Source organism: Chlamydotis macqueenii, chromosome 2, assembly GCF_036417535.1.
Source record: "Chlamydotis macqueenii isolate bChlMac1 chromosome 2, bChlMac1.mat, whole genome shotgun sequence".
Classification (NCBI taxonomy): Eukaryota; Metazoa; Chordata; class Aves; order Otidiformes; family Otididae; genus Chlamydotis; species Chlamydotis macqueenii.
Window position 1 is genome coordinate 14232094 of NC_141557.1, and position 23139 is coordinate 14255232.

Below are 23139 nucleotides of genomic sequence, written 5' to 3' on the forward strand. Positions count from 1 at the left end.
TTCCTTGCTTGATTTTTTCCCAGTATTTTTTCTGTAATTTTCTTTAAGACACCTGAGGGGTCATTTTTAACCATGAAAAGTGAAGAAACGTCAAAGGTAGGGCTGCTGATTAAGACTCTGTGTGCTCTGTGCTTTCTGTCTGTAGTTATCAAGCTGCAGAATGTGAGATGCTCAGCATGTGTGATGGGGACGAGGCTTTAACCTGAGAGAAGGTTAGCTGGTGACTTGATGCTCCTTCCTTCTATTTCCATTTGCTGACTTCCAGATTGAGAACCTGGTGCAGCTGGGTTAATTTGATGCCTCATGGAAATTTTAGAAAGGAGGCAACCACTTCGTGTCAGCCCATGGTCAGAAACAGAGGGAGAAAGAAAAAGAGAAGGCATGAAGAATTAAAGAACAAAGAAGCATGAATCAGAAAAGAAAAAGGGGGGGTCGGGGGGAAGGAGCTCATGTCAGGGAATGCTTACTTCCCTGGGGACAAATAAAAATACGTAACTGTTTCCTTAATGTTACTTTGCCATTTAAACAATTACCCTTGGAGCCATGTAAATGATGTATGATTATGACAGAGAAGTGAGCAGGTTTCTGCTGCCCTCCCTCTCTCCCTTTCCTTCTCTTTGCAAAACTGTCTGAAGAACCTGTGACCTGGTCCATGCCAGGAACTGCAAAAAGATGTTAAAGACATGAAAAGGAAGGACAATCCCACATGATTACACTTTTGTTATTTCTCAAGGGTTAATCACAAAATGAAAAATGGTATTGTGTGTAATCTTAGATTTGTGTAAGTGCATGATGACATTTTGAATTACCTTTCCTGAAACACAAACTGTGGATGTCTCAGACGTAGAAGACATTCACTGAATTGCAGAGCTTTAAAAATGACAGTCCCGGGGCTTTGATGGATTCTCTGTCTCCTGAAGTCTTGAAATTAAAGTCAATATTTTTCTGTATTTCCAACAGAAGTTAAAAGACTAAATGCAGACATTGTTGCATGGTGTACCTGGGCTTATATAGGTGTTTGACAGGATGATCACAGGGTGTCTTTGGGATTTGAGTTATGAGGCTTGTTGAGAGTCTTGCTGTAGTGCTGCTGTGTGTGTAGTGAACAATTCTTTGTGTACTTGGACTTGTACTTTTATAATTTAACGTTCTTCTGTATTTATTTTCTTAACATTTTCTTTCTTGGTGCAATTTTTGCAGCTGCAGTCTCTCTTCCTGTTTGCAGTATCCATTCCAGATGGATCTGTAGTGTTCCCATCCCGTCTGCCATCGCCTTTCTCCCGCTATACTGCTGTCATAGCCTTCTCTCCTGCAAACCCTCCAGGAACCTGGATTGTTGATCATCTATACCCTGTTTTCCTTGCAGGTGGAGAGTGTGTTTTTTGTTTGGTTGGGTTTTTAAAAATGTTTTGTTTTTAGGAGAAAAATGAAAAAAAAAATTTTTTTTTGCATTTGTTTTTGTGACTTGTCTCCTCTTTAGTGTGGTCAAAGGAGGATGGACAGCATCTGGTTCCATCACCGTGGTTTGGGCAGGTCCTGTTCTCCTGGAGGACTGTCTGATGACTGAGCTGCTACTCAGGAAACTGAGGCTGTTAAAAAATCTGCATTAACTTTTTACACTTTTTTTGTCCCTTCAACAGAAACTGCTCTGTTATGGCTCAGCTAAAAAGTGGACGGCTTAAGCCCTTTTCTTCCCTGATTATTTCTCCTCTTTACTGTACTTCATGGCCAACTGCTGGTGTAGCTGTGCCTCAAAAAATTCCTGAGACTGTTTTTTGCAACAATGGCTTCAAGTGTGGTCTGACTTAATTAGCAGGAAAAAAACAGCTTATATCTCTGGCTGTATTAGGGGCTTCATGCTGCTGTGGTGTGACTGCTTATTGTTGAACCTTCAATTCAGAAGGCAGTTTACCTTAGAGATATTTTTCTTTTTTTAAAGCAAAACAGGTTAAAGAAGTAAGCCACCACATAAATGCTAAGTATGATTACAAAATGCAAAAATGATGATGATAGAAAATTCTGTGAGGAAAGCCGTGCAAGAATGCCTGTGGGCCTAGGTTTTTTATCCCTTTGCTTTTACAACAAGAGACTAAAAATGCTTATGCAGTATTAATTCAGGATATACAGCAAATTGGCGTTTGGAAGCATTCAATTTTCTTCATAATTGTTCTCCATTCACTTGGCCGATTATCAGTAATTTCAGGGAATTAGAGATGCTCCTTTTAGAAGTTTCTAGTGAACTCTTTAGAATTGTCGAACAATAACAAACCTGCCACTTAGTCAGCAATTTTACCTCTCTCTGTCCTCACACTAATGTTAGATCGCTGTTTGGAAAGGCTAGACAAGCAAACTGCCACGTAGTAAATCAGTAGGAAATTTTTTTCAGCCTCATGCTGCTGCGTGAATTTTGATCAAACAATTTTTTGTGTTTGTTTTGTTCATGCAAAGACACTTATCCTCCCATTTGGGTCCAGGGAGGTTGTTTTTTTCTTGGTAGCAAGATCTGCAAAAGTATATTTTCTTAAAGAACTTCATACTGTATTTTTGTAGATTAAACTTGTATTTCTTTAGTCATCTCCAGGTGAGTTGCACAGGAATATAAGTCTAAGTGTGATATCCAGGTCTTCCCTTTTCCTCTGTAAAATGAAAAGGGAAACAAAATTGTGAAAACCCTTCAGGGACAGGGTTCTGAAATGCCATTTACAATATTTTTAGTATTTATGAGAATGGTATGGAAGATATTGTTTTGGTTTCTGTACAAACAAGATCCCAACTAACAGTAATGTCTGTGTGTATGAATACAAATTTACTTTTGCTCTGGAGTGACTCTAAAAAACATCTGCATGAGGATTCTCTGTTTTAAATAGCTGTTTTATTTGTAGTGATGAGTAAGTATCTTAGATATTATTTAATGCAATAGATTTTTTTGACATCTCATGAAATTTTGAATACACTAGTTCTCATATAGTTCTTAAAATACTCTGCCTTCAGAGATTACATAAGCATAGGTAATTAAACAATAGTAAGCTATTTTTCTGCTCTCTTATTTTACATGAAATTTAAGATAGCTACTTTTATTAAATAGTAAAGTAGTTTTTAATCAGAAGCACCGTGTTTACTGTAAAAATTGTGTAGTTTGCAAAACATATGTGAACAATTTCTTAGAGTTAACATTCAGATTTTGAACAAAGCACTTCAAAAAACGGAGGCAGTTTCCTGCTAGAAGCACATTGACTCTGCCTGATGCACGCTGCAGAGAAGGTGATGATCTGTGAGAGCCTATGGATGTTCTACTCAGGGTCATTTGTACATCTTCCACATGTTTATTCTGTGAATGTCCAGTTGCTGTGTACAAACCTCATAAGGATACATGGATTGAAAATTCAATATGCTGGGGAGGTCATAATACCAGAAAGCTTTCTAAATTCTAATGTGAGATAAAAATGGTGACACTAGGACTTGTTCCCTAAAAATCCATTGCTCTCAGGTGGGTTAAAGAAATAACTTCATCAGTAGAGGAGATGGCTGTGGCTTTCTTTAGTGATTATGCAAGATAACTTTCTTCTTTTGAGGAGTGGAAAACACCTGAATTGCATTTTACAGAGCCTTTGTGGAGAACTTAGGTTAAAAAAATATAATTGGAGTGAATTTTATTTTTGTTTGTAGTGACAGCCTCTAACAGACATGGTAAGAATTGGTCACCACAGTGCTCTTACAGCTGTCCTTTACATTGAAGTGCAGCTTGGGCACCCATCCAGAAGGGTGGCTTCTCCTTTGCATCTCCCTGTTGACAGTTGTATGGGTAGTGACCCTTCCATGTTTCTGCTTTACTCCTGTATAAATTTTCTTGTTGACTGAGGTTGTTAACCCTGATGCTGCAGGGGCTGTGTCTGGGTGCGTGGCACTCTAGGACCGTGAGTCCATCTGCCCATGTACATGAGCCCTGGCCTCAGCCTCACATGGACTAGAGGAACTGTAGTTCCTTTGTTTCCAGTCTTCTGCCCATCCTCTGTAGAGGTTTTGCCAGCTTGTTTTTTTTTTTATTTTTGCAGTGAGGCTTTGGAGAGAGCAAGGTGTAAGTAGTAGTAGTATGAGGCACTTAACTGGGTTCAGGTGCAGAAGGAGACATTGAGTCGGCAGATCAGTTGTGACAGTATTTTTCTTCTGCTCTGTGGCAAATGCAATCTGTTGGGATGGCTTTGCAGACTACTCTTGTCCAACAGACTATTTGCGGAGCTTTTCCTAGGTATGTTGTCCTGGGCTATTGATTTTCCTTTGAATCTGTTGGGATTCCTCATGTTCAAGCAGCAGCCTCCAATTATTTGTACTAATGGAAGAGGACCAAGTAGTATACATTGTCCCCTCCTTTTCTCATTTCAGTGTATCAGTACATTTTGGGCTGCAGAACAATAAATACTTTATTAATCTCCTTTGAAGAATGAAACAGAATGAAAACTCTGTGACAGTGTATATAAAATGAATAATAATAATCATATTTAAAAAAATCTTAATAATTTTCTAAAATTAAATGTGTCCACCTCATGTTCCCTATCTGTGTGCAGATATTTCAAATTCTTGTAGCACATTCTAGGATGAGATGAGAAGGGAGGCTTGTGGTGTGGAGACAGCTTGGAAGAGTTAGCTGCTGGGAACCTCACAAATTCTGGCACCAAGTATATACCATAGTATTTCAGTAAATATCTTCTGTTAGTTCTGGCTAAAGCTGTTTCTCCACTAAGAAAGATGATCTTCATCTCTGGGCTAGGACCAATCAGAAATTACAAAAAAAATTGGCAACTGCAAGCATGAAAAGTCATTGATCCAAAAATTCATGAACTGTCTTTCATGTAGTGAGATTTCTTTTTGAACTTCAACTGAGGTTCCTTCTATTTGCTTATTTTTGATTTTGAACTTTTAGGAATATTTTTTGACTCTCTCTAGCCTTGGCAATGTGAAATAAAAAAAAAGAACTGAAAAGTATATAATTAAACATGCAGTGTAACTGCATGTCTCTGGAGTTGTAAAAGGGAAGAGGGGAGGGAAAAAAAAAGAGAAAAAGAAAAGAAGAAAAAAGGAAAGATAGATGTTACCAAAGTTTCTCCAGTTGTAAAGTAAAGATAGACAGGAATGCTCAACTTTGCACATGTTTCAAGCAGCAGCTAAATCGCCTACTACTTGTTAGGCATGGTTTTAAAAAGGAAGGAAATATAGTTTATTATTCTAAAACGTTTCTAGTAAAGAAGAATTAAAGATGTCTGTTGGTCTCTCACCCCATGGAGAGCGGCAGATGTTCTGTTTTATCGTCCCACTGTGGGCATTATCTGAACAATTTAACTAATGACTTCCAATGTATTCTAAATTGCCTTGCTCCCTGTTTGGCTACTGGGAACACTGGAGTTTTCTGCAGAAAGTGATCTTTAACCTTGAGAGTTAATGAGAAGATTTCAACATGTTGTGCTGATAGCTGGAGCTTCTTATTCTGCACTCATGTAACTGGAGAGAGCTTGTTTGGAGGCCGTTAGGTTTGTGTAGTCCCCAAACGTCACGGCTTCCCAGACCATTCTCTGACCTACCCCTGATGAAAGGTCAGGCACCACATCGCATCTTTTCTCAGAGAGCCCCTCTGCCTGCCACCCGTGTTGTGGGCATGATAGCTGTGCTGCCGTGTGTCCCCAGTGGATGAGGAGGGTTGGTGGCATTTCATCTCATTCCTTAAACACGCAAACGCTTGATTTGTCTTTGGGGATTCAGGTTGATACTTGTAGCTGAATGACAGAAAATAATATTTTTGAGATCTTTATGCTCTGTGCTTTGCCTTTAAGCTGTATTAGTCCCTGCGTGCAGAAGAGTCATCTTCTAAAAATTGTCTGTCTGAGGATGTGGGGTGGCATGACATGGCCTTTTCCTAGTTCTGCTTGAGATCTTTTACTCTTCTTGGTCATTAGCGGCACATATGAGCTCAGCAAAACGTTACCTTGCAGAGATTTGATAACACTTTAAATGAGAGCGTGTTTCATGAATGTACCAACAGGTTTCTAATAATCTCAGTAAATGTTTCTGTCATGGAAACAAGAACAAGTGCCATTAAAATTGCAAAAGCTGTTAGTCATTTTTAATAGTTGTTCAGGACTATGTTCACTCTATCTTATTATAGATATTAGTTGTAATTTTTTTTTTGCCATGTTGGAAACTCAGTAGTGTGCAGTAGAGGCTGTTCCTTCCCACACATTCTTTTTTTCTTCAAATTTTGTGCATATAGCTATGAAAATGCATGCACAAATAATTTCTGACCACCTCTCTCACCCCCCACCTTTAATTACTCTAGCCAAGTTTTCTTAGTAACCAAGTTTTCTTTGTAACTATTATGCTTCAGTTAAAAATCTGTCTAAATAATTTCTGTAATGAAGCTGTGTGAATTTTGGGTAATGCAGGTTCAGATCCACCTCCAGGTGCTAATATCTCCAAATCGCTGCCTTCTCCAGCTTGACAGTGGCCTGTGAGCTGGATGTAAGTGATCATTTTTATATCTCAGAAAAACCCCAGCTGTTTTTTTGACGTTTCTTGTACTTCTCTGCAGTGGAGAGAGGCTGGAGCTGGCCATGCTCACCCCAGCCTGCAGGGAGGAGAGGCCAGGTGCCCAGTGCCCACTCCATGGTGAGGAGATTCTGCTCCACAGAAATGTGGAGGTGTGCCTGATTAACAGCCACTTCTGAAGATGGAGTGTTCATCTGGTGATTGGCAAAGAAATACCTCTTCCCTCACTGTTTCAAACATAAATGAGGCAAATAACCATCATACATAACTTGTTCACAGTTCACTATTTGGTGATGGTCCCGTTGTGATGTCTTTACTAATCCAGAAGGTTGGTTGGTTTTTGCCTCTTCTAAACCCCAGTAGAAATGCCATGGGTATTCATTTTGTTGCGGTTTGCCCAGGAAATGGCCAGTGGGAAGGGTTTCCTTCGCTGGGCAGGAGCCGCAGAGGCAATGCTGATGGGCAGCACGGGGGCTTGGCAGCCCTCTGGGGCAGTGCAGACCATGACATTTTTGAAAAGTCCATTAGTACTGTAATTCACGAGCCAGTGGGTGCAGAATTAGGTTCTGATGGAGAGTAGCTAAGGAGAGAAGTTCCTGTACCAGCTTTGTAAGGACTTGTGTAACAAGTCCTATGCTGATTACACACATACCTGCTGATTAAGCATGTTTATCTCTTTGGTATCTGGCTAAGATCCGCATAGGAATTCCCACCTCACATATGAGGTGATGTAGTGATGCACAAGGCTGTGTCAGGAGCAGATGTTGATAGAAAGTTGATTCTAGTATAAGTCAGAAACAGATATAGACTGACGAGTAGTTCTGAACTCCTAATATCTGGTACTCCAGAGTAATGGCATCTACCCACCCCTTTCCCTCATAAAGGTACAGTGATGGCCTGGGGACCAGAAGGGGGTCACGACGTTGGCAACCACAGCAGATTTTCTCCAGATGAAACTCACTGAATACACGTTACTCAAGAATGGTAACGTGTATTGTACACATGCTGTCATTCCTGGTTCTGCCAGCTGTCCTCTTCGAGTTATGATCCAGATCTTATTGTTGCATCTGTATTTCTTCCCTTCTGTCCAGGAAAATGTTGTGAACTTCTTCCTCTAAGTGAGCCTTTCTGAGCCTACACAAAGCATTCAGACCATAAATAGTAGACAGTTTTCACATCACTGCATTGTGTTCACTAACAGGAACAATTTCACCATTGAGTTTTAGGGGATTTTTCAGTTGTGGTAAGAAAAATATCTGCCAGCTGCCTTCCTGTGTCTCAGAGAGGTGAAGCCTTATCAACTCAAAGCAGCTAGGAATTTGCTCCTGTCACTGGAAACCCTTCCCTGCACTGCAAAATGGCTTGTGAATGCCGATACAAAATACACTGTCTTCATTATAATGTAACTCAATATCAATCAGAGGCTTATTAGCGAGGCACGATCTTTGATGTAAGCAGAAAAACTTCAGCAGTAGCAAAGTTGATGATGCTTCTGCTGTCACAGGAGCGTTTGAAGAAGTAATGAGTGGGATGCTATTTTGAAAAAAAAATTGTAACGTCTGGGGGACTAGAAGTGCATTTTTCCTAGATTTGTAGCAGTAGTGTGAAAATAGGGAAAGAGGTAATCCAGCGTGTTTTAAGGAAATCCTTGAAGAATGTACCCAAAAAACCAGAGGCTGCAACTCCTTAAAACATACTGAAACGTAATTTTTTTTTTTTTTTTGACACAGATGAGTAGAACATTTGCAAGATCTGACATTTTTGTCTTTTCTTTTGGCATGCAAATATATTTGCATTTTAGAAAAAAGGCAGAGAAAGGAGATAGAGAGGGTGTAGGTAATTAAATTTTAATTTCAGTTTTAAAGATCTTTCTCTAATTAGCTTTAAAAGTCAGTGTCTAAGTAAATTGAGTTTTAAAGTGCAATCACCTTTTTCCTCCTGGATCTCAGTATTCAAGAGTAAGAAGAAAGAATATTAGAAAAATAGAAGGAAGATTGTTATTTTAAAGGCCTTTCAAGATAAGAATGTAACATTACCTCATTATTAAAATATAACTGTGGCAGGTTGATATTTCCTTATTTTTGAATTTCAAAGTCATTGAGCAGTCATGGTTGGAAAAATGGAAAACCTAGGTTCTATTAAAAGAAATGGAAATTGGTACTAAGAAGACATGGACTTTTCTTTTTTTTTTTTCCTTTGTAATAAGACTTTTTCAGTGTCTTGGTTGCATTCTTTTCACTTTTTGATCCGTAGGCATGCTAATATAGTGTCTTGTATTTCTTAAAGGTATGCTAGCAGGCAGTGGATTTTTCGTTGTACATTTTACACAGCCAAGTTTATTTTCTTGTAAATTTATGTGATGGTTAGGGACACACGCACACCTGTCAGATTTTTGTAGCCTGAGCATAAGCGTCCTACAACCTGCCTCGCTCATCTGTCATCTGCTAGACCACGTTGTGCGTTTTTAACGTCGTGGTGCGGCCTCTGTCCCCCTCCTCATGTGGCTGCCTGCCAGATCTCCAACTGCATGGGGCAGTGGCATGAGGAAATAGAGAAATTGGGATTTGTCAGGATTTTAATGTGTGAATGCTTATAAATGTGCCATTTTAAAGCTAAAGAAATAAGAAAGCAGAGAACAATATTTGATAACATTGAAAATATGTCTGTGAGGAAGTACATAAGCTGTTGTTTGAAGATGAATAGCTAGAAGAATAACTGAAAACAGTTGGGTTTGTACTTGAAGTAGTTATAAATATCTGGAATTGTGTGAAGATAACAATGTTTTTTTTTTCCTCTGTAAGAGGAATGACAGTTTTGTTATTTAACCAAGAGTTCTGAATGCAGAGAAATGCATTTTAAAGTTGACATTTTTAAGCATAAACATATTTTCAACTAGAAAAATGCTAATTATCTAAACTATGTAATTTTAAGATTTCTTGTAATTCTGAAAGGAAGAGCTGTGAACACTAGATAGTTGGCATTCGTAGGTGAATGATGCACAATTGATGTAGTATTTGCAAAAGTTGAAGCATTTGATAGGCATTTAAGGGTTTTGCAAATTCCAAGGTAATGTGAGCATAAACATTTCAGTATGGTTTGAAAATCAACGTAGAAATCTTAAAAGTTGGAGACAGTCATAGTTGAGAGATTGTTGTCCGGTAGGGTGCCGTGAGGATTCATGTTACTTCTGGGTTTATTTAACATCTTTAAATCTGGGAGCAGCAGTACTGTAACTGGTATATTAATTAAATTTCAGATGTTGATAAACTAGGAAAGGGGAATAATATGAATGGAGGAAAGATAAATGACCTAACAGAGATGTAGTACACATATTGGAAAAACACAATTTAATTCGGCCTGAATAAATGTAAGCTAAGACATAATAATATTGATCTAAACTGAATATATTTAATTAACAAAGCAAAGATGCTGAATTGAGGCTTTAGAAAAAGTTTTAGGATTTCTGTAGATTTTTTTGATTGATACCATGACAATAAAATGCCCAAAGGTGATTATTGTTGACTATGTATTAGTGTCAGAGTTGGAAAAAAAAGACAGATAACTAGTAACAGGAGGATAAACTTAGGGAAAATAATACAAATTTAGGAAAAAAAATATTCTGAAGATTTTGAACAAGTGAAGAGTGCTCACTTCGGGAATTGCTGTAAATTCTTCTATTAAATAATAATTACCTAAAAGTGGAATTTGTAGGGCAGAGAAAAACACTGCTCTGGGCCATGAAGAGGGAGTTCGTGGTGTATATTTATCATTTTCCTTTGCTGTCAGAAAGTATGTTTCTGGAAAGGTCTGCAACTGGTGGCAGCTTTGCAGTGCTGCTGTTTGCATCCCCAGCAGCCATCTCTGTATAGCACGCCTGAGTTTGCTTCTGCAGGACAGATGATGCAGTTTTCCAGGGAGTAGTTCTTCACCTCTTGGAACTGCTTGTGTTTTTAATATTTTATCTTCTCTAACTCAAGATGCCCTATTTGATTTGCACTGTGTTGTTAATCTTGTAGAGAACTGCTGGCTTATGTTAGCTGCTGCTAGAGTTTAATGGAATTTGTAGATAAGTTTACAATCAGCTGGTTTTTGTCTCCCAACTGTTTTTCTTCTAACTGAAGAGAAAAAGCTTTGAAAACCGGTGTGCTTGTCCAGTTTGCGACAGCCTCGGTGGTCTTTGGAAGTTACCATCGTCTTGTCTCTAGAGGTTTGCAAGAATGAAAGTTAAACCCATTTGGAGGTCTGGGCTTTTGAAGGTCGTGAGGGATGTTTGGCTCTCACCGTGTCCCACTGAGTGAGGGAGCTGAACTGAAGCTATTGAAATTGGAACCAGAGTTTGGGGAGCTGTGCTGGAGTGTGAAACCCAAGACTAATCTAAATATTTTTTAAAAGCTATTTCAGTTAAATACAGACAAAGTCTCAACTTGTAGTTTCAAGTACTTAAAGCTGAAAGAAGCAGTCCTGCTCTTCTGAGCCCCAGGATGACCCTGATTTGTCTTTCCTCCTGAACTCCAGATGAGGATTTTAGTGGTACGATGAGCTGGATGAGCAACACAAGCAGTAACACTGTTGGGTCTCTCTCTCCCATCCCCAGACCAGTTTCTTGGTGCTGAGCTAGACTCTCTGTACATATTGTGTATACAACACACCTCAATGTATGTACATATCTACACTCACTTTCAGAAACTCCGAGGAACATTTTTTTTTTCCTTAATCATCATTTTCCCAGAGAAGATTCTTGAATGTAAAGGATGAGAGGAAATCCTGTTCAGGTCCACTCATCAGTCATGGGCCTGATGGTCTTTGTGACATGGCCAGAAACAACCATGAGATCATTTTTCATTTCTCTGCCTTCAATTCACTGTGCACCAAACTGTGCAAGCTGCCAGTGACACTAGGGAGCTCAAACATCAGTTGAAATCTTCAGAGTAAAATTGTCTTGGCTATGCTATATAAATATGTGTGTATTTTTCTAATCACGCCCTCCAAGCTGACATCTGAGGAAATTGCTATGGGAAGGTACAGATTAGCTCTGCTCTGAGACCACCATCCTTTGTGCTGAATGCCTGCGTGCGGGACGACGTATTTGGCTTTGTGGGTGAAATTTGCCAGATCCTCAAATGCTTTTGCTCGTAAGCATATTTGAAAATCGGAGAGGGTGATGACCCTTTTAAAATAAAAATGGAATTGCTGGCAGGAAGGAAGGGTACAACTCTGTGTTCTTAACATTTAAAGATGGTTATAAAATGTATATTGGCTGTTTTTATAATTTATAGTGAAACTGCTGTTGCTTTTAATAAAATGAGACTTCCAGTCAGAATTTCATGATTATGAATGTGAGCATTTTGTTATCCAGCTTGGATTTATCCTACATTTTCTAGCAGAATGGTGGCTATATGCATAACTTAATGGGATTCTCTGTCACACGTAATTCTTTCTGAAGTTATAGTGTTGGACTCGTTGCTGAATACTTCAAGTCCTTGAATATGGCTCGAGAACTGAGTTAGTGGTAACTTTCATGATTTCTAATTTAATTTTTCCTTAAGTCTTAGACTTCTAAAACTTCCTGTAATTCCTTATTAGATTTACCGTTTCAAGTGCTTATTTAAAAGGCACCTTAGCTGCAGAAGCGAATCAATATTTACAGTGCATTAGTGCCACAGAGAATTTGAAGGCTTGTGATTAGAGTTCATTGCTGTTTTATCCACTCTTCAAAGAAACCACAGACTTCAAACGGTATCAGCCATCATCCTGGAATCAGTGACATTGCATCGGTCCCATGCGTACTTCATCTTGTGGTTTAATTATTAAGTTCCTTCCCTTTGATTTTCCTTTTAATATTTCAAAGTATATCCTCTTCAAATCTATAAATTCAGGTAAACCAGAAGATTGTAACCAACAATATAGTGGCAGAAAAATCTATTCAGTGTATTCTTTTTTGTTGTTGTTTTAATGGAGACTGTCAAAACTGAGTGAGAATGGTCTCTCAGAATAGAACTGGAGGCAGGAGTACAGGAGGTTATATTTACTTGTGGTTACTATACTGTGAATTAGATTTAATTCTTGGATTAATAATACGTGGAGTGGTATTGACCATTGCCAAGCAGCATACACTAGAGTTTTAGCTCCATGTGCTTTGTCCCATTCCAGCATTTAAAAAAAAAAAAAAGTTTAAATATCTAGTTTAATTGGGAAATACATAATATAACTGAATTATTGTCTTTTATAATTCACTTTATTGTGAGGTTTTGTCAGTAATACAAATCACTTTTCCTGATGTATGGAACCATCTTCATAAGGAGAGACTAGACTTGATCTCTGTATATCTTTCTATTGACAGAATACTTCCCCCTGCCGCCCCCCGCCCCCGTCTTTTTAAAGATTTGGAGAAGTGTTCAATAAATGGCCAAAAATACCTCAATAACTAACGTTACTAAAATGAAACGAGTCATATGAAAGGTGGCTCATCAGCGAATAAATTTTGTAGAGAAAATTCTCATGTTCATGTCTTCTCTGGAGCATATTAATATTTGATGATTACATTGCATAATTAACTTTCTGTACTGTGAAAAGTCTCTGTTACTTAGCATGGCGCAAACTGTCTGGTTTTTGCTACAAAACAAAAGGCAAAGCAGTGATAATTGCTCACTCACCTCCAGAAGTGCTGGCTTGAGCTCCAGTTTCTGCCTTTCTTTTGTTGTTGGCAATTCTGCCTCTCTTCTTACAGAAGTTCACTTAACTGAACTTCTGTTTTGTCAAGTAATTTGAAGAAAGGGTGTAAAAATACAAGAACATTTTGCTATCACCGTGCTTATATATAAATGTATGAGCATAAGGAGCAAGTGAACTCGTGTTTGAAAATTGTAATTCTCTGTTGTAGGGTGGGTAGCTAAGGCAAAGAGGATATGCACGGGCTGCTGCTTGGAACAAATCTAGGTTGGTATTTTTGTTAAGTGGCACTACATACTACAGAGCCGCTTCCCTGGCCAGGCTAATCTAATAAATGAGAGCATAAGTTCAGGGCTAAGCCAGCAGCACAGGCACTGCTGTTCATGGGTCACTGCATTACCCATGGCGGGGCCATGGCTGGGACTGCAGCTGTGCCACCTTTGGTACAGAGATCTCTTGCGATTTGATCGTGTACTTTTATTGTCTTTGCCATCTAGGGGGAAAGGAGACGCTTTACCTTCAGCTACTTCAGGAAACTTGAAGTAGTTGAAGGCAAGGCAGTCAAAGAAAAACCCTCTACTATGAGTTTATGAGTACATGCTGAGTAATCAAAATTGAAGTAGAATTAACTCAGACTATAAATATTTTCTGTGTAATTAAAGTGTTTGTTCTTGAAATATTATTTTAAGTACTTCTACTTCTATTATATGTATATATAAATGTGTACAAATGTACATACTTACAAAAAAAAACATTTTATTTGCTAGAGACTAACTCTTGTGAATATTTTTGTTGTGAAAATAGTAATAAAAAAGAAAGAGAAATAGTACAATGACTATGGAAAGAACATTAATTAATTCTCTGTTGTTCTTGTATACCAGAATGGACATGAAATATAATGACTGTTTTGATGTTTCCACTGTGTAACACTTGCGCCTATCTCAGCAGCATGAATCCTTGTTGTTAAAAAAAAAAAATCTCACACATTCTCATTGTGTAGCATAACTTATGTATTTCTCAGTGTCTTTATAATGCCACACAAAATAAGATTATATATTTAATATTATTATACATAGCATTGACATAAAGATATTGTAAAAATTAAGACCAGTCACCTATGAAACTCCTGTCATTGTTTTTTCCTGCTAGTGTTGCGAGACCTGCACCTTCATCTTTCTCAAGAACTGTTTCATCAAAACATTAGAACAAAGTCCTGGTTTTCATTGTCGGCTGTTGCCAGTGTGCTTTTCCCACTGACTCTGCTGCTTATGTGCCATAGTTTTTGCCTTTTCCTTTTCCACTTGGCATTCAAGGTTCCCAGTGCAGCGCTAAAGAGAGATACAACTGATAAATCACATCCCCTCCATCCTGAAGCTGAGTGGGAGAGTGCTAAGAGGTCGCAAATACAGGCAATGAAACTTCTGTTTGGGCAAGGAGGCAATAGATGTGTGGATATTTGTTGTAGGATAATACATGAAATTGGAAAAAATTAAGTTGTATTTCAAGAGAAACTAACTTTAATGTGCCATCAAAGTTTCCAGAGTGGATTTGACCTCTACATGTATTAAAAAACCCCTATCTCTTTCCAATCAGTCTACCTACCTGCTGCATCGTTTATTACTAATGAAATATTTTTCTCCTGTCAGTCGTGCCAGCTGGAAGGCTAAGAGAATCAGGGTAAATCAGCACAGATCTTCTTTCAGCTGTCAGGAAGAAGCAGATGCAGAATAGAAAACAATCACTTCCATAAGTTTTGAGAAAGGAACGGAGAGTTTGTTTGAGAAGGAGAGGAGGCTGCCTTTCGCTGCAGAGAGGCTGGTGCACAGCTTCTTGCCAGCACATTGTGCTGGCGGTGCCCGCGCTGCAGCCGTGGCAGTGCGGTGGGGGTGCGTCATCCTGGTCCAGCCCTTGCTGGCATGAGGCTGTTGAATTTAGGCCTTTGGCTACTTGCTCTTTAAAAATACCTGTAAGTCACCTTAGCCTCTTAGTTGTTCAAGCTTATGCTGGTTTTTTTTTTTTTATTTTACACAGCAACCGACAGCTCGTAGCGATGCTGTGTTTGTACTTGCAAAGCCAATGAGCTGTGCTAGGTTCAAAGAGTTTGGTTTGGCCCTTGTTTTCTCCTCGCGTGGTCAAGCGGCAAGGCTGTGGTTTTGAGGAAACAGGCCTTGTCCTTGAGGAACTATGCTGAGGTCAGTAACTCATTACTCTGTGAAACCACATTTGGTCAAAGCCACCCATCCAGCGCTTGAAAAAATATTTTTCTTATGTGAAAAACATTTTAAATCTAGTCAGTGTTTATTTACTGTCTGTTTTATTCTTCAGATATGCCTCTTCATGTCCGACGTAGTAGTGACCCTGCACTGATTGGCCTCTCAACCTCTGTAAGTGACACAAATTTTTCTTCAGAAGAGCCTTCACGGAAAAACCCTACAAGGTGGTCCACAACAGCAGGCTTTCTCAAGCAGAACACCCCTGGTGTACCCAGTGCTCATGAAAGAAAGGTATATTTCTTTCCCCTTCTTTATCCAATAAATGAGAAATGTGCATGAATCTTGAATTGTTATTTTGTCCTTCTCTCACATCCTCCTGGTTTACACCTGTGTATTCTGACCTTGTCCACCAAACCCTACCATCAGCAGGGTAGTGTTTGAGTTGCACACGTGTCCTGCCTCTCGGTGATGCCCACAGCAGGGGCTCTAAAAACTTGATTTTGCCTTTAACTGTAGTTTAAGTTCTGATCACTCATTACTCTGCAAAGCAGGGTCTGAATGCTGTCACACGTTCTTTGAATGAAAATAGATCATGTCTAAAATGATTTTTACTGATCTCCGTAGAAGTCCTAACGTCAGTGAATAATCTGGATGCCCACGGCTGGTCTGGTCTGTCTTTCTGACACAGCATTACTAGTTTTCACTTTCTGAGGCACTAGTCAAGTAATACAAAACAGAAATTGCAAATGCTTTCTCTCCTTGATAGCAGTCTTAAAAATAAAACGGTGAAATATAATGTATTTTTTTCTTCATTTTTTTTTTCAATATGATTTCAGTATCTCTACATTAATTGCTTTATTAGCTAGAGAAGCCAGCAGGAAGTTCTCTTCTCAGTGCATTATTGAAAAAAAAAAAAATGGAAGAAATGTTCCCTTTGGTATAGCTCCTGACATTGTTCATAGTTGTGATGATTTGCAGACAAACTTAAAAGGAAAAACATATGTATATTTTCCCATAGAAATGAGTAATTTTTGAAGACACTTGCACTTTTGGTCACCATTTTGTGCACAGCTCCAAATCCTGTTGGAAAATATGCAACTTATTATAGCTTTTTTTTTTCTTTTTCTTTTTTTGTTATTATTATAAATTCTGTGTACTATAAACACAAACTGACACTCCACAGTCAGGACTCCCATACCTCAGATAAAGAAGTCTTTACATACTGCTAAGTGTTTATAGGCATTGAGGTCCAGAGGCATCAATTTAACATGGTAGCGTTAGGTCTCTGATTGGGATTTCAGGTAGGTAATGGTATATTTTCTATTGTACTGGTGTGGCATGGAAGTGCATGTTGTTTTGAAAAATACCTTTTATTGTATTCACATGTGGAGAAAAAATTATAATTAATCATTTTGAAGTGTTAACTTTTTCAGTTATTTTTTCTGAAATCATAATGAGACTGCACTTCATTACTCCACAAGCATAGACATGGAGGGCCATACATAGCATAATCAGATTTCTTTGAGTGTCTGAAGTTAGCAGAAATTAGAGAGACTTGTACAGCAGCTAATCTTTCACACTAGTCTTCTTGCATAGCCTGTACTTACTCTTGATTTTCGTGAAAATATTTCATGTCTACTGGAGCATGGTGACCAAACTGGAAAGGAATGTGTGTGGTCTCATGTAGTGATGGGAAACAAGGCACAAGAGAACATTAAATCAAGAGGATCGGAAATAACTTGTGTAGGTTAGTTAGTACAATAGATACTGATAATTTCTTTTACCTTGTTTGCACACTCCATGCATCAGTCCTCTCAACAGAGCAGATCACTAAGTGAGTGCATTATTATTAATAGATAAAATGCACTAAAAAATGGAATTAAATAATAATTGCTTATGCAACATATATTATGATTTAATCTCAAGTTCATTTGTGCTAGACTGTTTTTTTTTGTGTGTGTTTTCAACATCTTGATTTCTTCACATGAGTCAAGATTTTGTGGTGAATCCTATTTCTCTTAGGAATGGCTATTAAGAATTCTCCTTTCCTTTCCCAGTATTAGCAATGATTTTGTTTGTGGCATTGTTCTAAAAGGTGCATTTGAAGTCTCTGTCACCGATCATGTACCACAATACTAACACTGAATTTTACAAATGTATTTTGATTATTTGAGCTGTAACAAGTCCTCATTACTTTTCTTATGTTAGGTTGTTTTTTTCAGCTACTCAGATAACAAAAAGAGATGGCTGTGCTTTGTTCCAGGCTGTTCTGTTGATTATAGATGACACAGACATTTCAAGCAAAGCAACGAGAACAATCTTAATTTTCTGCTCAGTGCATTGGGCTTGAGCACCCATATATCTTTTGTGGGCAGTTGGCACTACGTAATGTTTACACTGCAGTTCTCTCTCTTGACAGCACAAGAACATATGTTCTTGGGTTGAGATTTGCAGCACAGTTGTAGATTAGCAACTTTGCCCCAGCAGTATCTTGCAGAAACAAGAAGAGAGTTTCTGGGAGAGCTGCCAAAAGCTTCATCCACCTACTGACTCTAAGGAGTGACATTACTTTCAGCCCGTCACCTCTAAAGAGAAATAATTGACAGGTAGAAACCCTGTCCAATTTTTGGCGGAATTAGCAGAGGGAAACTGCATGTGTCTGGCAGAAGGGATTTATTTCTCAGGGGCAAGCAAGAGAAGGCTCCTTATTGGTGTTTGTTTCATTTTGGGTAAGAAGAATTTGGAATGGCAGGAAAATGGGCAGATGCCCAAGTTGAGATGAGATGAAGGAGTGGGAGTGCTGCCGTGCACTGAAGGCTGTGAGGAGCTAGGACATATGCCAGTAGTTCTGGGCAAAAAGAGCACAGGGAAGAGGAAAAATGTGGGATGTTTGAAGGATCGTTTTGAAGAAACTGTGGTGCTACCTTTAGTTATTAGAGTAGATGAAGGAGTACATTAGGCTCTCCTGTGTCCTTAGGGAAAGAAGAGAATGACCAGAGAGGGACAGAATTTGGTTTGCAGGGGCCTGAGTAGATGCTGTGAAGATCTGAATGGGTGTTGAACTTGAGATGCATTTCTGCTACACTAAGTAGGATGTTTTGGTGTGAAACCCTCGCACTAAACTGGACATGCTCTCTCAGCCATTTTTCATATAATCTCATAGTAAAGAAACATCATATTTATTATGAGGATATCACAGTACTCTCTGTGTTTCCTTAAAATTGGAATCTTGATCATTTCTGGTTTCTGAGTTGTTCACCTGTAAGAGCAACTTGAAACCAGACATTCTGTGTCCCAAAGTACTTATTTATTTGAAGAGTTATCATTATTACTGATTATTTACAAGTTATTGTAGTGCTGGTAACTGTACTCGACTAGGTAATTCCTGACCTCATCCTTCTGTACCCTTCCCATGAGTGGTCTCAATCAAATAATTAGATCTCCTCATCTGTGCAAGTATTCACAAAATTGGCTCATGATTATCAGCAGCAGCATTAGTGGGTAAATTAACTTCTCGGGATATTTTTTAAACTGAATATTAAAATCACTTTCAGATACTTTTGTTTGTGAGAGAGAGAGATCTGTATTACCTAGTGACACACAGCTTGGCTTAATCCTGTCTCTTGCTTCCTTGAGCCATTCTAACGAAACAAGAAGAAATCTCTAGTAAAAATGTCTTCTCAAAGGCCTACAGTAATACCTGATTTGCAAGCTGTAATTTTGTTTGAATTGTGTTGAACTGTACAGCTGAACAGCTTGTATGCAGCTGAAGAATATCATATGTGCTTTTTTACACTGCAGTAAAATGTTTTTCTGATATTGTTGTTTTCTGAATAACTGTTAATATGAATCACATTCTTAATAATTCAGAACCAAAGCCTATTGGCTTAACTAGCTGCCCTTAATAGGTGTGGGCTGCATTAATGAAAATTACATTTGTTTTCCCTTACTTGTTTGGGTTACTGTATTGGAAGTCTATAAATGCAACAACCAGATACATTGTGTCTTATAACGACTGTGAATTAATTATCCCATATATTTTTCATTGTAGTTTTAAAGTTTCCATCTCCATTTGTGGTGAGGAATTGCATATCATGACAAATTAGTTATCTACTTTGATCCTGCTTCTCTGAAAGATGCAAGGCTTATATCTAGTTAACCTGCCTTGCTTAATGTGGGGATATACCATGGCTAACTGGCTTATGATAAATTCCCCACTGTGGCTTCTCTGAATTTGGTTTGTATATTGTTGCATCAGAGATAACAGCATTGGTACAGCAGAAAGAAGTGAAAATGTACAGTAAGAAGGAGAGAAAAATGATTGTATGCGGGCTTCTGTGCTTCTCTTGCTCCTGGGTTCACCCACCTGGAGCAAAGCAAATGGCATGCAATGTGCTCTGCGGGGTGGATCAGCAACAGCAAACATATAGCTGAAAGTACTTGGCACATCATTTTTTTTTTTTTTTCTTCTCTTTTTACCTTTCCCATTTAGCCAGCAGACAGGGTTTTTTTTGGTTTGTTTTTAAATGGGTTTGCCCATATATGTATTTTGGGGTTGAAAATAGCCATGCCTTGTAGGAATAAATATTTTTAGGATGTAATTCTTCCTGCTTGGAAACCTAATCTTTTTGGGCTCTGTAAACTGCAGAGGAAGAATCTGAAACCATATGGGAGTGATCCCATTCTCATCTAGTGTCAAACCCCTTACCTGTAAAGCATCTTTTTCCCACATCTCTTCTTGCAGGTATTTTTGCTCTTCCTATGCATTGAGACTGATGAGTACAACTTTTGAGATCGTTGGATTATGGTTTGTTTATTTATGTGAAAGATACAATGCTTTCTAATCCTCTTTGTAAAGAGAATAAAAAAAATCTCTAATCAAATATATCTAGATAGGAGAAAAGCATGCATGCATTGTATGAAGATAATGATATGTCAGTGTCAAAGTCAGATTTAAAGTGAAAATTAGTTTAATTTAGCTTTGAGTCTTTTGAAACACAGCTCAGTGCAGTTTGCTTTATCACTGTCACCAAAGACATGGTATTTCAATAGATTTTAACTATAATTCAAAGGATTGAAGAGCCTTGTATTAGAACTGTGTGTGTTAGTGTCATTTTATAGCCAGGGAGCCTAAATTGCAGAGTGTAAATCAATTAAATTGATTAGGGAAGACTGTGGACTAAAAGACTGGGCATCATTCTGGGAACAAGAGGCCGAAGTGCTGCTGATGCTTCTCAGGAACCTTCGTCTCTGGTTCGTACTCCTGCAGAAGGGAGGTAGCATGTGCTAGCTGAATGGTGTTGGTAAAGTGCTGTAATACAACAGAATCAGGTAAGGAGAAATCTGGGGTGAATGCAAAGAGCCTGACATTTCTGTCATGATAGGTTTTAAACCCTGCATAATGAATGCAGCTTTCTGCTTTCAGAATAAAAATGCAGTGTTTTAAACAGAACTTCTGAAGGATTCAATAGCCATGAATATTTCTTCATCGAGGTTTATTTGAGCAGAGCTTTTCTCTTTTTAGTGAGACATTCACGATTTTTATCATTTTGGATGTGATTTCACGTAGACTGAGGGAAGGGAGAATGAGAGTGAGTTATCCACAGATGATGAAATAGAGTGTTTTAATGTGGAAAATGTTGTTAGAGGAAAGAGATGAATGGAAATTCAAAACACTAAAGTTAGATGCATTAGTTTTCTTTCTTTGTGATAGTAACTCATTGCTGGCTGCTTGTCACATGATGGTGAAATAGTTTAGAGGAATCGAACCCAAGCAGAGTGCAATATGAAATAAACATAGTATGTATTATTTTTGTCCTAGGTAGTGTGTAAAATTCATGACTTTCACAGAATCACAGAACAGCTGAGGTTGGAAGGTACCTCTGGAGATGATCTAGTCCAACCTTTCTGGTCAAAGCAAGGTCAGCTAGAGCAGGTTACTCAGGTCCATGTCCAGTCAGGTTTTGAGTATATACAACTCCAAAGATGGAGGCTGCACCACCTCTCTGGGCAACCTCTTCCAATGTCCATTCACCCGTATAGTATGAAAGGTGGTTTTTATGTTTTGATACAATAACTTGTGTTTCTTTATGTACTCATTGCCTTTTGTGCTTTCACTGGATACCATGAAGAAGAGTCTGACTTTCTTTAGCAGAGCAGCTAGTGATATTTTACTGCAATAAAAAATAAAATATCTGTGAAAGAACTAAAAATTCCTGACTTTCAAAATATGGAAACAAATACCATATTTCTTCTTATCATCAGCACATTGAGAATGAAAGACACAAAGTGAAAAACTCTTGCACAGAGAGGTAACAGCAAATGTGCATCACTTGATGCTGTGCTGTTCTGTTTGCTAAGTACTGTGTACATGGACAGGATTCAGCTGTTTGCATCCAAAAGTCAATCACAACCAGATGTCTTAAGAAGCAGATAAAAAGCCAACAACAAAATCAACAAATCCAAAGTGAAGGTGTAATATTCTCCATCTCTTTTGTTGTTTTACTGCTTTTTGCTCTAAGTCATCCGTTTGTGGAAGCCCATCTATCAAATTGCCTCTCTGTCCCCCAAAAGAGACATATTATTGGTGCAAAATACTAGAAGGAGCTGGTGAGGTTTCTTCCACTTCTGCTCTGAGGCTGAGCAAGTCTGTTGATCACTCTCAATCTTTGCTCTTCATCAATAGCATAGGAAGAATGTGTATTTTTCTCCCCAGTGCTGTGCTGTCCCATCTCTCTTTCTGTGTGATGGGTGAGCGATGTCTGGTCTGTGACACAGTGCTGCATCACGAGCTGAGAGACACAAGGACGGTCTGGATGAGTGAGTCTCTTACTGGTGATGAAGGAGTGGTAGAACATGCACGGGTGGTTCGTCTTTTCGCTTCAGTAAATGTGGTGTACAGCACCTTTCTCTGTGAGATAATGAAAGCTATACTGAAAACAGAAAGCTCTCATGTACATGGTGCAGGATAATTGCAGTTGTAACAAATGGCTGACTTTTCCTCTGCCATTCATCTAAGTGGATGTGTGTTTTGAAAATTCCTATGTTTAAATGTGCGTCTCTATTTCTTTTATTTTTTTATGTTCTTGCAACTCTCCCTGGGTTTGAGGGTTGAAAACTCTGAGCCTGAAAGAGTAGATTGATGAAAGATTGAATAAATTTGGGGTTTTTTTAAAGGGAAAAAAAAAAAAAAGAAAAATTGGATGTTCAGGTTTAGTGATTTTATTTTTTTTTTAAGTTTAGAAACACATACATGTTTTCATTGGCAATAATTGTATCTGGGTTTTGACCTGCTTTCATGCATTTAGTTGTAACCCTCAACTGTGCATTTACAATATACACTTGTAGTTCAAGAGTTTCTGCAGATTTATGTATTTGTCTGTCCTTGTTTTCATTGTATCAAGTTTGTGTATTGGTGCAAAGCATGTTTGGATTTTGGTTGAATGTGTAGCTAGCAAGAAAAAGAAGTTTAAAGCACAATCCAGGTTGCAGGCTGTGCTTCCCTACAGTGTTCTGACATGGGCCCGCAGTTTAAATAGGGATTATTTCAGCCTTTTTTTGCTGTATTTGTTATATTTTTAAATGAACTTATATCATATTGCAATGAATACTAATCACATAAGAAGATAAGGAAAGACAACCAGTCAAAGTAGTCTCAGAATAAAATTCAGACCCATATGTGGAACTAATCTGTATGAAAGAGGAGCATGGCTGGGAAGGAGAT

The 23139-nt window shown here is 38.4% G+C and overlaps 1 protein-coding gene across 12 annotated transcripts in view; it reads left to right on the forward strand.

The window, feature by feature from the left end:
• The window catches only part of PARD3 (par-3 family cell polarity regulator), a 450332-nt gene that overhangs the window by 160445 nt on the left and 266748 nt on the right, over nt 1-23139 (forward strand). For all 12 annotated transcript variants that reach the window (XM_086741984.1, XM_086741989.1, XM_086741987.1 and 9 more), the window contains exon 4: nt 15529-15707. In XM_086741984.1, coding sequence (XP_086598110.1) covers nt 15529-15707 — 179 coding nt within the window. The remainder of the gene's footprint in view (nt 1-15528; nt 15708-23139) is intronic.